Consider the following 15,407-nt stretch of genomic DNA (forward strand, 5'->3'; position numbering starts at 1 on the left):
CCTAGGGTCCTTCAAGTCTAGTACTCTGTCTCCAGCAACTCCAATAAGGGAATACCAAGGAATGTTAGCACAGAGTAAGCACATTTCATGCTTTTCCCTTCAACTCCCCCAGTTCCAAATATTTTCTGTTCAGGAAATTCCTGAGTTTGAAGAGGTTTATCTATTTATTTATCCCCAACAGAAATCTCTTCCAAGATTTGCCCATTTTCACCTTGAATTTGTCTAATATTCTTGTCTCCACCCTATTTTTTGGCTAGTTCTGTGTATCTACTATCTCTTCCATGAAACATTGCTGATTTTCTTTGTTTTCCTGGAACTGGCTGGTCCTTGTAACACCAAAAGACAGTCAACAGTTGATCTCTATACACAATCTCATTATCACTGATGACTGGGCTTCTGCTCATCCCCGTTATAGCCATCTCTTCAAGGCTGAAGAATGCCTCTTAGTCATTCATCACATGGAAGCCCTTACCATTTAATTACCCTTGCTGCCATTTTCCAAAATCTTTCTAATTCTACTATAGCATCTTGAAAGTAAGGGGATCAGAACTGACCATAGTACTGTACAGGTCAGTGTCAGTTATATTTTTCTTGTTGTCTGCTCCTTCCTAACATCTGTTTTGCTTTCTCATTGCTCCTAAGCACAGAGCTGATGCTTTCCTAAACCTATTCTCTACACGATCTTGTTAACAGTAATCATCACGGGCCCATTATTTTACTTTTTACCCCTTGAACACCACTTTATTTACTTTGAATTCCATTTTACTATTCAGTTATCCAGGCTTCTCAGAAGTTTCTCAAAAACACTCATAAGAAATGAAGCATCAGAATGACTTTCCAAGTAATATGTACAAAATAAATCTGACATGGCATCAGCAAAGCTATTAATTTCAATGAGTGCTATAGAAGATACACTTGAGAATCCTGTACAGGCGAAATAGTTGTTCTCATACAATTTATCCACAGTTATATGTGCCTCAAATGGCAAATCTTTCTCTTTACTCTTTCAAGATTTTAATATTGGTTTATGTACACTATTGCTTCATAGACTTCTACAGATCAGCTGAGCAAATATGAAAGATTTTACACCCTAAGACACTGCTCTATTCACAGGAAGCTAATTTTTGCTGGTCAAAATATTTACTAATTTACTTATATAATAAATAACTGTGAAGAGACCATTATTATAGCCATCCCTTCAAATTTTCAATGCAGTCAAAATGGGGGGGAGGGGGATGGTATTAATTTTTTACAAATGTTCAGTAGAATGGTTCCAGCAAGAAGAAACATAATCTCTGCACAAAGACCAGCATGTCAATGGATTTCTGAAGAAAAATAAGCTTTCCTTGGGCACAAGAATCTCTAAGTCACTGTTTTGGAGACATGGTTGCTGGTTAACTTTTAAGATTTGAAATGGAGTAAAACCTACAAGCATGTTCATAAGAAACAAGCCTGTATTTCTAGAACATGATAGGTAACTAACGTACTTTCTGAACCTAATTTATGTAATTTATTTGCCTTGAAAAGCACCGTATGGCGTACAAAAATGCACAAAATGATAGCTTGTTTTTTATTTCATAGGGAAGTACTGCTGTGTGATGCAGCACTTCTTTGGTCCTCAGACTTCATGGATGGCAAATAAGCAGATTTATGGCATTGTTAGAATAGACTGTGGCTCTCATGAGGTGTGACAGCTGTTATTTCATACTATTTAAGTCAGAGTGAAGTGACAGTCAGCCACACACTGTAAATGATACCTACAGGCATAAATAATGTGTATCCACATGATTCCTCCAGCATGTAAACACAATAATGTAGTTACACTCCCTCTTTCAGATGTACTCACCTTGGCACATCAAGACTGCTCACTGGGTAGCTGTGATGTTCCATGACAAATCACCCATTCTTCACGCTTCGCTATTCTTTATGGCAGGACCCACGCCTTCTCAAATGTACAGTCTTGTTGCATTTGCCATTTTTCCAACCTGAATCCTTTTTAAAACACAGACCAACTGAATTACCAGTAAAACCACAGATATGAAAATAACTGCTTATGTCTTCTCTATAAAAGATGTGTATTGGAAAAAAAAATAAAATAATACACATATCAACATAAAACAAGGATAATTCCTGATCCAACATATTGGGCTTCTGGGGCAAGGTTTTGGTAGCTTGGGAGGAGGAGGGGGGGAAGGCTGCAGGGGTGACCTCTGTGAGCAAAGCCCAGCAGCTGCCCCATGTCAGATCAGAGCCAGCTCTAGACGGCTCCAAAAGGAACCCACTACTGGCCGGAGCCAAGGCAGGGAGCAATGCTGGTTGGGCCTCTGGGAGAACAGACTGAAGAAAAAAAAAAAAAACTGCTGTGCTACAGCAGCTGGGAGAGTGAGGAGTGAGAAAATGTGAGAGAAGCAGCCCTGCAGACCCCAAGGTCAGTGCAGAAGGAGGACAGGAGGTGCTCCAGTTGCTTGAGCAGCAGTTCCCCTGCGGCCTGTGGAGAGGCCCCTGGTGGAGCAGGCTGTCCCCCTGCAGCCCATGGGTCCCACATGGAGCAGATCTCCACGCTGCAGCCCCCCCGTGGAGGAGCCCCCGGTGGAGCAGGTGGATGTGGCCTGGAGGAGGCTGCGGCCCATGGAGAGCCCCCGCAGGAGCAGGCCCCGGGCCGGAGCTGCAGCCCGTGGAGAGGAGCCCACGCAGGAGCAGGGCGTCTGGGGGGAGCTGCTGCCCGTGGGGGACCCGTGCTGGGGCAGTTTGCTCCTGGGGATGGACCCCATGGTACGGAGCCTTGTGGGAGCAGTTCTTGAAGAGCTGCTGCCTGTGGGCAGCCCCCGCAGGCTCATTTCGGGAAGGATGGCATCCCATGGGAGGGACCCCCAGAGTGAGCACAGAGTGAGCATGAAGGAGCGGCGGAGACAAAGCATCAGGGACTGACCGCAGCCCCCATTCCCTGTTCCCCTGTGCTGCTGGGGGAGGTGGCAGAGGATGGTGGATGGGTGGAAGGTGTTTTTAACTTTCCTTTAGTTCTCGCTGCTCTACTCTGTTAGTAATGGGCAATAAATTATACATGTGTTTTGCCCATGACAGTAATTGGTGAGTGATCTCGGTGTCCTTATCTCAACCCCATGAGCCTTTCTTCTCATCACACTTTCTCCTCTTGTTCTTTTGAGGAAGGGGACAGAGAGTGGTGTTGAGAGAGCTGCCCATCACTGTGAAACCACCACATCCACCTTTGCCACAACAGAAGAAAAATGTTTCAACAGAAGCACCATATAAACAGGACATGTTTTGTAACACAGCCAACAGTTATTATCTGATGCAGTATGTTAATTTGACTCTGATCCAGGCGGTACCTTACCAAAGTAAAAAACACGCTGAGTAAAGCCAGAAGTAACTCATGATAAGACTACAGCGTCAGGAGACAAAAAACCTTGCCATTCCTTGCAGCTGTATCTCAGATTATTTACGTAACCAGGGGTGACTCAGGTCAGGGCTCAAATGCACGGCTGAATTATGAGTATCTAATAAGTGACTGTGTGTCTCAGCAGCGATAACTCACAATAACAACTTGCATTGCCAGTGAAGGACACGTAAGCTGATCCCAGTGCCTTGGAACTGGGCATAAGACAGCACTTGGTTAACAAAATTCCTATGACAGGGATAATTTCATAAAGTGCCACATGCTATTTTTCTTATGTGCCTGTAAGTTGAAATAAATCATTGTTTTTAAAGAGCACAAAAGTTAACTATAGAGGTCTAAGTGTTAAAGTCTCTTATTTCCAGTATCTCATACAGAATCCTGTTTTGTTTTTGTTTTAATCAAGTATTAAATGTCCTGATTCCCTCAATACTAAAGGAATTTTATAAGAAAAAAGTTACCCTACTCACATTAGTCTACACTCACCAAAGTTTTTCGTTTCTTTGTTTGACTTCAAGGTTATCATGCAAAGTACTGCTTTAGTGTAAACTTGCTCTGCCAGGTCTTTTTTTTTTTCTTTTTGAAATGTTGATAGGTTAAATTTATACCAGCAGATTTCATGTGAGAGATCCTCTGTCAGCACCTGTCTAGCTTTATGCGAGATTGGGTATCATTTGTCCTGCAACTGACAGGATAAAAGCAGAAAGCCAGTATAAAAGCCCATGCTGTGCACTTGGCTAACTCAGTAGAATATGGGGAAAGACAGGAGGAAATCAGGTTGCACCGAAGTGGTTTGTACTATTTCAAAAAAACTTCCTTGGATTGCAAAATATTTTTCATATGCACAGAATAAAACACAAGTAGAAACATAATAACTACAGCAATTGCCAAATGGGAAAAGTAGAAGGAGTGGAGGCCAAGACATCAAAAGGAAAAGAAAAAAAAAAAAGGAGGGGGCAGGGGGAGGGGTATTACCCAAGGAACAGAGAATGTGTCTCTTGATTTTAATCAAGAATCTGGATGCCTACCTGTGCAATTTGCTGTAGGGATCCTGCTTTGGCAGGGGTTTTGGACCCGATGATCTCTCAAGGTCCCTTCCAATCACTACAATTCTGTGATTAACAACATTTTTAACAACAAACCATGAGTTCTGCATTCAGTTCCTAGCAGGAGCATGTTGTATATATGCTTTACCTGCACAGGCAGCTACTTCATTTATTTGTACACAAGTGTTAACATCTGAACTGACCCCAGCAACACAGCCAGCGCTCCCTCCATACTGCCCTGTCCCCAGGCTTTAGCTACCAAGAGGTGGCAGAATCATCAACCCCCAAGCAGGTGGGTTAGCTGCCTAGCAGGCCAAAGACCCGTTATTTTAAAAGACTTCAAATTTACATATTAAAGCAGAATGACTGAATCAAAGCCTTTGTTTGGACTCATTAAGGAATTTGGGTGGAGGATAGAGTATCTTCCCTCTCTGCTGGAACTCTGCATGCTCAGCATTATGATCATGGCATTACAATGGGTTCTTGTTCTTCAGCCAGGTGGAGTCTGGAGAACGCTGCCCCAGGACAGGCATTTCAGATTTGCTTTATAATTTAATTGAGTTCTCTAAAGTGCCTATTGCTGCATGACAAGAGAAACGTATGTTACCCCTGCCCCGTGGGCATAATATACAACTTTTCATCAAAACACTAACCAAAACCCTGCATATTCAAAGCTAAAAGTCTTGCCTGTGCCAGGTGTTGAAGCAAAATGGTGTGAAGTCAAGTGGGACCCCTCAGACAAGGCTCACTTCATCTTTCTCATTTCCCATTTAGCATATTCACCTCTGTGCCAGTGGGAGATGAGGAACAGATGATAGCGGTATCAGCAACAAGCAACCACCTAAAATGTATTTTCTCTCCTCCTCGTGTTTAGATAAAATTCTGGTAACAAGTGGTGCCTAACAAGAGGTTTGTTGTGAAACAAAACCACAGCTTCAGGAAACAGCAATACAGTTACATTGCCCAGGTCAGCTGATGTGGACTACTTAATGTTCTGTATCTCTTGACCTAATCCACCCCAAACAGCAGATGTCCTGGACTCTGGAAAAAAAAAAATTCCTTCCACACCCCATCTGAGGGTACCATCCTGTAGCTCAATATCCTGCAACACATCCATAACATCCCTGAAGTCACATGAAGATTCATCTCCATATGTTGTCCCCCACACCGTCCACTTTATTAAAACAACATTATTAACATTGCATTGGAGGAGATTCCTGTTTTGGAAGATGAGCTGCACTACTAGTGCATGTCCCCTGGGTCTTCCACAATTCCCAGTCTCTCCCTGGAGCCAGGCCAGTATCCCCAGTAGACCTCAGTCTCCATCGATTCAGACCAACTGCATGCATAACAGGAGACACCACACACTCCCTAGTCAGGCAGCCATATCAGGAGAAAGCAGAGTCCTTTATTCATGTTTCATCTGGGACCTGATTAGCAACTGAAACACAAATACGCATTTTCAGCCTGACTACTTCCTAGAAAGGTTCCAGGGTAGAGGTTGCCATCCCTGTGCAGGGAGGAGTGTTGTGATTCATAAGGAGCTGGGTGAACAGTAACACTAGAACAACCACTACAAACATTTCCTTCCCTTACATCCAGCCTGAAACTGTCTCTGCGTGTGGTTCTGGCTTCCAGAAGTAATGCTATCCACAGTTCTTCAGCTGAGGACTTTGGACAATCAAGTCCCAGAAAAGCTCTTAAGAGGCACTCTCAATACGAGTTAAGCACAACCAACCATCCCTCAGCATAAAACAGATCTTCCATCATCTCCAATACATTTAGACCTAAAAATTTGGTTTTGCACTGTTAAGATGGAAGACTTGCTCAGGTTCCAGGAAAGCCAGTTCTAATGATAGATGGCCCAATGAGACGTTGAGTTCTGAAACTTCCACATCCCCCACCTTTGAATTGGGCCTGAAAAACCAAGAACTTTCGAACCAACATGGCACCATCCTAACCTGTCCCTCAGAATTCAGTGGAGGACCATTAGTGTTGATCATACTGCTCTCATGCAGCTCAGCAGGGTAGACAATTCAGACGGCAGGGAAAGACCACAGTTCAAGGCAGAAGCTTTCTGCTGATACACCTACTACCTCTAGGAAGAAAGACGACCCTTTTACACAGGCTTTTTTTGTCTGCTTAGTTTACTGGCGTAATCCCTAAATTACAACTGATTCCCAACAACTCTAGGAAAAACAGACCAGGGAAAATCACATCTATTTCTTTCAATTCCATTTCCTTTTCCCTGTCAATCCCATTGATGTCTTCACAGAAAATGTAGCACTCGAGATGCTCTATAATACACAAGTTCTATACAATGCCCTTTAATCTGGCTTCAATCTACAAACTACTGTGAGAAGAGAAAAAAGATTTTCCACACACAAACAATTTTCACACATTTAATGTAATGGCACCCTAATCACGTTTACAGTACTTTCATCTCCATTAGATATTGTGTTTCGAAAGCATAACGGGAAAAAACAGATGTGAGTAGAACACTAGTCTTTTATAAAGTATTAGAAACTCAACCATTTGGAGTTACATATGCATAAATGCCTTCTTAAAAACTAAGAGTTGTATTTTTCACCCTTACATAACAAAAAAATAACCTTCGCTGGGTCTTTTCACGAGATATGGAGATCAAAGATGACAAGACTCAAGCACTTGAGAAACTCCTGAAGTCAGGGGTGTCATAAGGTTATATCAGGACTTCCGTTAGCAAGCCTGCCGTGAAGCAGACCCTATAAATAGGAAAAGAATGTGCAAGGGCTCCGAATAAGTGAGAGGCACTGCATGTTTTGCAAGCTTGTGCTCTGACAGCCGTGAACTGCGGACTGCTGACTGAGGAAAGCCTGCCTGAATTTCTTCAGCTGAGTCCTCTTAAAATATACCCATCATAGAAAGCCATTGGGATAGCAATACACTACTCCTCTATCCTGACAAGCTCTCCTTTGGATTTTACCTTTGATCGACAACCAAAGCAAGCAAAAAGGTCACTCTGAGAAGCCACAGGAATTATGGGATGTATTTGTAGGTTTTCCTATGACATGTAATTTAAGAGAACTAATATGGAAGCAGATAAAAATAGACTAGGCAAAAGTCTTTTTAAGGTACTATCAGCAAGAAAACTAGTGATCCAATCATTTTATTACATAGACAGCTCTATACTTTGGCTTTCAAGAGACAAGGAAAACAAGTACACTTTTTATTAATAAAGCCTGGAGCATCCTTGAAGAGGGGGAGCTAACACAGAAGCAACCGAGGACTCATTAATTTTCACTTAAAAAAAAAAAACACCTTTGCCTGAAAGAGGAACTCATGTAGCCACTTAAGATATTTACATTTTGGCAGTAGCTGTGCTTCCTACAATTTACAGAGTTCATTTTAGGGAACAGACCCAAGTTCATAACCAGAGAAAACTACCTTTGGAGAAGTCAGTAGTTTGCTTCTAGTAGGAACTCTAAGTATTCCTTCTACAACACTTAAAAACTGCTCATTCTGCTGTTTCCAAATTATTTTTAAGCAATTAAGAAACTGTTCACTAGGCTAAGAAATACATTAATATTTTACCTTTACAGCCTGCTTCTAGAGTTGTTTCCCACCTGCAAATTCCAGCAAATTCTCATCCCTAGAGAACATTACTTAGTATTTAAATACAACAGCATTACTGAAAGGATGTAGCTTTTATCAGTGTGAACAATTCTCCCCAAATGCATACAGAAATGTTCTCTCTCAAAAAAAAAATAAACTGGTATTTGTGAGAAAATAATTCATAACTGTAAGTTAGTAATTTGTTCACTTGGATGCCCACACGGTATGAATCAGACAATTTGATTCATGCTTGGGACTGATGGAGTCAGTTAGAACAGCTGCAGAAATCTACATGAATTACAACTTTCAGTTCACTCATATTACTTATACAGAAGAAACTAATATCTACTTACACAGAAAGAGGGTGGAAGTAACAGACATACACGCTCACCCCAGCACTTTTCCTACTATAAGAATATTGCACATTCCGATAATGTTGCACAAATTACTGGCTTTTTATAAAGACCATATATGAGGTATTAGTCCATTAATAAATAAAGAAAAAAATGGAAACGGAAAAGCACTTAATACAATGCAATAATCCAAGTAATTAGTGAATGAGAACTGAATAAGCAATAACATGCACCCTTACAGGAAAGGCTAAAGCTACTTAGCAAACAGTCAGCTTTCAGTATCAGTTCAAGAAACATATGGTTAGATCTCTTTAAAGATTTTAAGAATTCAAAACCTATTTGCAATATTGCTGTTCAAAATGCTCATTTTGCTCATGCAATCAATTTGAAAGGTAAATTCTTCACTCACACGTTTAAAAAGATAGCAATCTTACTAAGGTGAATCGATTTAATATACTGGACTTATACTACCGGTTAAGAAATAAAACAGAACTTTTGGGTTGACATCAGTTATATTAAGAGGTTTGTTATGTTTTGAATAGTTTATACTGGTTATGGATTTCCACGGCACTGAAACTGTTACCCATTAGTACTGCTTTTATTATCAGATTCCAGCACCACAAGGCATTAGGTGAAAACGTGGATTGTAATTTTCAGTTTTACTCTTTCTTTATGCCAAGAGTTTACCTTTCAAATCACAAAGCCAAAAGCTCCCTGCTGACAAGCAGTAAATCTAAACAATCTACCTTTTTTTATTATTATTATTTAGGCCCTTCCAGATACACTAGGAATCTGTAGGTAAGCTTATCTTGTTTAAGTTTGCCAAAGCACAGAGGAGTATTAAAGTTCAAAAAACTGAGCTATGGAAACTACATTGCACACATGACAATATAATAAGCATAAAGCAAGAGTGTACTCAATATGCTCTTCCAAACCTTTTTAAGGGATATTTTTGTTTTGGAGGGGAGAGACACACTAACCTCGTGCAGACAGAACTGTATACATGAACAGCCCTTAAGAAAGTCAAGGGTTATTCACATCCTAAAAATACTTTCAGACCAATGAAAAGTTACTTGGAAATAGAAGTCATTCCTGCATCACTCTCCTAGGTGAAACACATTTTTAAGTTGGAAAATAACAAGTGTTTTATTTTTAATAGATTTGCAGTGCTGGACAGTAACAAATAAAGACCCAGGCAAGTTATATTTCTGCTGCCATTTTGTGCAAGTTGTCTAATTTGTGCAGTAAGTCCACATCAAGTAAAAACTGCTAGTGAAAACTCAGAAACTCATGATAAAAAAAGCAGCACTTCAGAATAAAGTATCTCCTCTGCTGAAATCCATGCACCAGTAACTCAAACATTCTTAAATTGGCATAGGAGAATTATATTACCTATCTAAAATTAAAAAAAATATATCGTGTTAAAGTTCAAATTTACGGAAAGTGTTTACTAAACTGAAATACACAACTTCTTCTGTCACATGGGATTATTTCTCTCCCATTTTAAGTAGTTACTGAGGCATTTAGCTCCCAATTGCATGTTACTTCTATTCTGAGTATTAGTTTCATCTATAATTTCTTTATAGCAGTTAAGTGTTGTTTAGAACACAAAGATTTTTTTTCCATATTAGCACAAAACCAAGGAAAATTATGAAGATGTTGAAAGAAGAGGAACGGAAACATTATTGTCCAGAACAGTCCGTGTATGTAGTGACCATGTTTCCTCGTCTCTGAGTGACAGTTCTACAGTGCTTGCTGGATCCATGAAACCTGCTATCAGTTCGCACTGCATGTCGGTGTGCATTTTCAAAGTCACTAAAAGAAAACATTTTTTCCATATTTTCAAACACATCATCAAACAGTCCACCTCCAAAGGAGAACTCTTGGAAAGAACGTCTTTGCCGATTGTGAGCTTCCCGATGACTTCGGAAGTGATTTTCAAAGTGCTTTTTCGACCGTGAGTTTTGACTGAAGAGGTCAAAGTCTTTGAACAGATCATCAAAGTTGAAGTTAAATGACTGATGGAACGGGCTTCCATTATTTCCTTGTCCTCCATGACGGCCAAATTGATCGTATTCTCTTCGTTTATTCTCATCTGATAATGTTTCATACGCTATTTCAGTTTAAGAAGAAAAAAGAAAAACTTCAGTTGCGTGCCCATTATAAAAAGACAAACACATACACAGAACAACAGTACAGTAAGCTCTAGCCACGCTGCAGTTACAGCTAAGTGGCAAGCTAAACAGCATGGAGATAAAATAAAGGAAATTAATTACCGTATGACCAAATTTTCAACTTTGCAGAAGTTTAACAATAAACCTAGATTTTGTGATTGGGGATAACTGAAATGGAATTAGGTTTCCATCTGATCTTGGTCCAAAACTACATCTACTGGTGCTCCAAGGCAGCAATTGACAGATAACATACATACTGTTACTAGAACGGGTATTTTAAACTCTTCCATTTTCTTACCTGTCATTGGCTTCCCAACTATTCTAAATAGCTCAACATTTCTTTAGAACTCCTGCTTCCTCCTTTAGTAGGTGCTAACAGCTGCAGTATCTAAAGAGATACACTACATTAATCACCACCTTTCTTTCAAAAGAACAGTTCTGTAGACATGAAGATAAAACCCAGAAGTCTTGTTAGCTTTGTCAGACAAAATGGACACCTATGTTATAATAGTCTATGGGGAGCAGAAATGGGAACACTTTATTCTTCAGCAAGCCTTTCCATGTTCTTGATCATTCATTTCTGTCAATATATTTTAATCCCAATACACTTATGAATGGTGTATTCCTAGGATCACAGGATAGTTCAGGCTGGAAGTGCCCTCAGGTTTCTAGTCTAATGTTTTGCTCAAAGCAAGGTCAGCTATGAGATCAGACCAGCTACTCAGGGCTTTATCCTCTCATACCCAAAAACTCCCCAAGGATGGAAAGTGCACAGCCTCTCCAGTCAACCTGTTCAAACACTTGCCTGTCCTCATGGTGAAGAAAGTTTCAAAGTTTTTCCTTACAGCCACATTGCATCTCTTATAACTGCTGTCGCTTGTATTCCTACCAAGAACCACTGAAGAGCCCTGCTGCAGGTTGTTTTTATTAAAAACACACAAAAACTCCCCATAAGTACTGTAAGGTTTCCATTAGGTCCCCCTGAAGCCCTAGTAACCCTGAGCTGGATCTTACTAGACAGACCAGAATATAAGAACAGTATTTGAAATACTCTTCTAGTGCCAAAGTTGTCCTCCTGCCAAGAATTTTTTGTGAGAAGAGGCATGAGCCTAGAAGTCTAATAGGCAGGAATGCATAAACTGTGCAAAAGGCCTGCCTATGCACAAGAAAATGGAAACCAGTCAGAAACTGATACAGGGCATTTGACACCACAGAAGTAGAACAAAAAAAATAAATCTCTTATTCAGTAAAAACAGTACACTTAAGTTACTGCATTTGTTCACAGATATAAGCCACGTATCCAGTTATTAAGGCTGAGGTTAGCGTATATTACCTTCAGCAATTTCTCTAAATTTTGCTTCAGCACCAGGACTCTTATTTTTGTCTGGGTGGTATTTCATAGCCAGTTTGTGAAACGCCTTCTTGATTTGGCGGTCAGATGCATTTTTTGGAACTCCTAAGATATCGTAATAGCTCTCCGTAGCCAGTATTAACTCAGTTATCATTAAAATGCAGAGGGCAAACGTGAAGACAGATTGTGTAGTTGCCATTTCTCTGGTTCCTAGAAAGAAAGAGAAATATACTTGAACAGGTTATTTCAGGTTCCACAGCAGCTTAAAAAGGCACAACCAAGAGGAAGACGTGTATTTTTTAGGAGTCACTCTGTGACTGACACATCAGCAAGTTCTTTCACCTGTGCTGTTAGTTAACAAACCCCACCTCCCTAGGTTCATAATCACAGAAAACACGAATGGAAATGCTGCAAATTCACATTTCACATCCATCACAAGTGCTCTTTGGTGTTCACCTCTGGTCTACAGCTATCCTTACCCATACATTTCCCCCCAGTCCTGTTTCCAGCTGTTGAATTAAAACATACAATACCTTTCACTGCACCAAACAGTTCATGCTGGCATACCTGGACTAGCTTTTAACTAAGCCCTAAGTTCTAGGATCATAAACACAGCAGCTCTAAATTAGAGCGCAGGTTTCAAAACCTACTGAATATGCTGGTAGAGTAACTCATTGATTAGCTTGTGCGATAATAAGAACCTGAAAACACAACAGGCCTGAAAATCAACTTTGGGCTGCAGGAAATCAACGCTGTTAGATGCTCACAGTCGGCTTCAGAAGGTCATCTAACTGACCTAAGGTGAGCATGATACAAGGAAACATTCATCTAGAGTACAGAGGTCGGTCAAACAGAACACTATTTTATAACGGGCTAGGCTTAATTTATGTTTAGAATACAATCTAAAATGAAAGTAAACACCTACCATACCTCTGATATCAGAGAGTTTATCTAATAAATGCCACTGCATATAAAGATTTACACACGCGATTCTCAATGTCTGAACGGAGCTCAAAAAAAACCTTCTATACAAACAGCTTCAACTATAACTAAAAGTTTAACTATTTTTTAACAAATTTACTTGTCAAAAACTTATATTTAAGAACAGATTGAAACTAAAACTCAGGGAAAAAGCAGTGGCATAGATAAGAAACAGAAAAAGTCAGCTCCACAGAGCCGTATCATCTTTCATGATTTTTTTTTTTTTTAAATAAACGACGAGTGTGGGCTCTTCCTACCAGAAGACAAGCTTAAATGATACGTGGAGGACTTACGTATATAAAGAGGTACATAAAACACACAGTACAGAAACGTGAACATTCAAAGACAGAGTGCCGGTTGTCCCCTAACCAGTATGATGTATGGCAATGCCTTGAACATGCCAGAAATAACATGCTCCCCCCAGCCCCCATCATATTGCACTGATGTGACAGTATCACAATCACAACTCAAGGAGAGGAATTCTATAGCTAAGAGTAGCACCGTTTTCCTGAAAGCTGAATAAGCTAACATTATTCTAGCTTTAATGGTACTCTGACTGTACTTTTAGACTGTACGTGGCCTAAACATTTGTCATTCAAAGGTTTTGAACTCTGTGTATAAGGCACATGAGACAACTCTGCCTTTAATAGGAAGTCCACACCCTCTAAAGAAAATTAACACCTAAGCATCAAAACTTGGAAAAACACCATTTCCAATAGGTAAGGCAGGGGGCTAAAACGAATGTTGTGAGGTCAGAGCAAAAAGCTCATGTACGATTAACACTCCCATACCCTCTTAAGCATTTATTTGGCAAGCAGCCCGCGTGATATCAAGTGGTAAGGAGTAGCAGTTAAAACAAACTGTATTTTGAGCACTGTATCTAGATACCAAATGGACTGTTCTTTTCCATATTCCCCTTGCATGACACCGGACATATTTTTAGTACAAGAAGCTTTCCAAGCCTTTTCCACATATTTTCTCCCACCAGTTCACTAACTTAAAACTTTGCCACCTGGATGCCAAGACACACGTATATCCCTCCAAACTTTGTGTGCTTTCTTTCTGTTTCTGCTTTGCAGATACAGACTCATGCCTTCCTGTCATGCCAAAGATTACATAAGCATGATGTAGGTGTGAGGAAATGAAATAAAAACCAATCTGTTCCACTTTCTGAAGGCTTAACTCCATGCTTCTACGAGTGAACACCAAAAGCTGCTAAAAAGAGTTGTTTAACTCCTTCATTAAGGGCCAAACCCTCTATTATAACTTCCACATTTATCAGAGCCTGAGAACATCAGCCACTCAAGTCTTCTGCTCTGCTTACACCCCTCAACTTCTACGACTTTTGATAATGAATTATACATAGGTTTTCCTTTCCCTATAGTTTTACACTGAGATTTTGGTAATGCAGTTCCATGCTCTACTGCCCCTAGTTTTACTTGGATTTCTAGGCTTTTTAAATTTGTACTGAAAATTAACTGAATTTAAAAAAAAATAATAAAAAAAAGGATGCATTTCTTTGCATTTAAAAAACTCCCCCAAACCTCTATCAAACCTGTTAAGCTTTACAGAAACAAGACTTCAGAACACTGGGTGACTTAACGCTGTCCTTGAAGAACTCCGTGAAACTTGAACATAATTATAAAACTCAAATGAAAAGCAAATATAAAGGAAACCCAAAGCTAAACAGCATTTTAACCTGATAACAAGTCTCACGTTTACACGATATATTTTGAATTATTGATTTTTTTCCCCAGAAGACGTGTTTGATATGGTGTCAGCATCTTACTAATGGCATCTTAGCTAACAATAAAGGCCAGGCCTGACCTCCTCCCCCACCCCAAGTATCTTTGCTATCACTTTCGCTACAAAACCTCTCTTACATGCTTACTCTGCATATGCCTCTCCTCCCTCACCTCCCCATTAAGTAAGTTTCACTTTGCAGGCTTTGCACTGCGATTACCTAGAATTTAAACTTGTTTGGGGATTGGTAAGCTCTGTATGCTTCCTGATATCAAGCTTCAGCAACAGAACAGCCCCTGTAACTCTTACGAAGGGCACTGAAGAACCTCATTTTAGCTAGGCACATCCAACATCGGTCAGAGACTTATATCAATAAGTAATTACCCTCAGGCTGCCGGCCGAGCAGCCCCCACCCCAACCACCACCCAGCCGGGCACCACCACCGACGCTGCCACCGGCAGGTGCCCGACCCTCGCCCCTTCACGCTGCGGGCCTCCCTCTTGCCCCGGCCGCTGCTGCTGCGGGCCTGGCGGCGGGCGAGTGCCCGGGACAGAAGCCGAGCCGAGCCGAGCCGAGCCGCCCCGCCATGCTCCCCGCTCCCCCTCAGGGGGTCCCGCTCCCCTCTGCCCCCAACTCACCTCAGCGCCGCCGTCCCCGCGCGCCGCTCCCGCCCAACAGCCGCCAGCGCGCGCGCAGCCCCTTCCCCTCCCCTCCGCACCCCGCCCTCCCGCCGCTGCTACACGAAGCGCTGCG

The 15,407-nt window shown here is 41.0% G+C and overlaps 1 protein-coding gene across 1 annotated transcript; it reads right to left on the bottom strand.

Moving 5' to 3' along the window:
- Window positions 1–6,846: 6,846 nt before the first annotated feature.
- On the bottom strand, window positions 6,847–15,394 carry DNAJB9 (DnaJ heat shock protein family (Hsp40) member B9). The gene is made up of 3 exons (XM_035544009.1): window positions 15,293–15,394; window positions 11,913–12,140; window positions 6,847–10,518 (listed from the first exon to the last, which is right to left on the bottom strand). The coding sequence occupies exons 2-3, from the start codon at window positions 12,127–12,129 to the stop codon at window positions 10,088–10,090; spliced, it is 648 nt and encodes a 215-aa protein (XP_035399902.1). The 5' UTR covers window positions 12,130–12,140; window positions 15,293–15,394; the 3' UTR covers window positions 6,847–10,087.
- Window positions 15,395–15,407: the final 13 nt, after the last annotated feature.

The sequence above is a fragment of the Cygnus atratus genome, chromosome 1, assembly GCF_013377495.2.
Source record: "Cygnus atratus isolate AKBS03 ecotype Queensland, Australia chromosome 1, CAtr_DNAZoo_HiC_assembly, whole genome shotgun sequence".
Taxonomy (NCBI): domain Eukaryota; kingdom Metazoa; phylum Chordata; class Aves; order Anseriformes; family Anatidae; genus Cygnus; species Cygnus atratus.

Coding starts and splice junctions, on each gene's coding strand:
- DNAJB9 (XM_035544009.1), bottom strand. CDS start 12,129: ATGGCAACTACACAATCTGTCTTCACGTTTGCCCTCTGCATTTTAATG. Junction 10,519..11,912: donor ATTTAGAGAAATTGCTGAAG/GTAATATACGCT, acceptor AAACTGAAATAG/CGTATGAAACATTATCAGAT.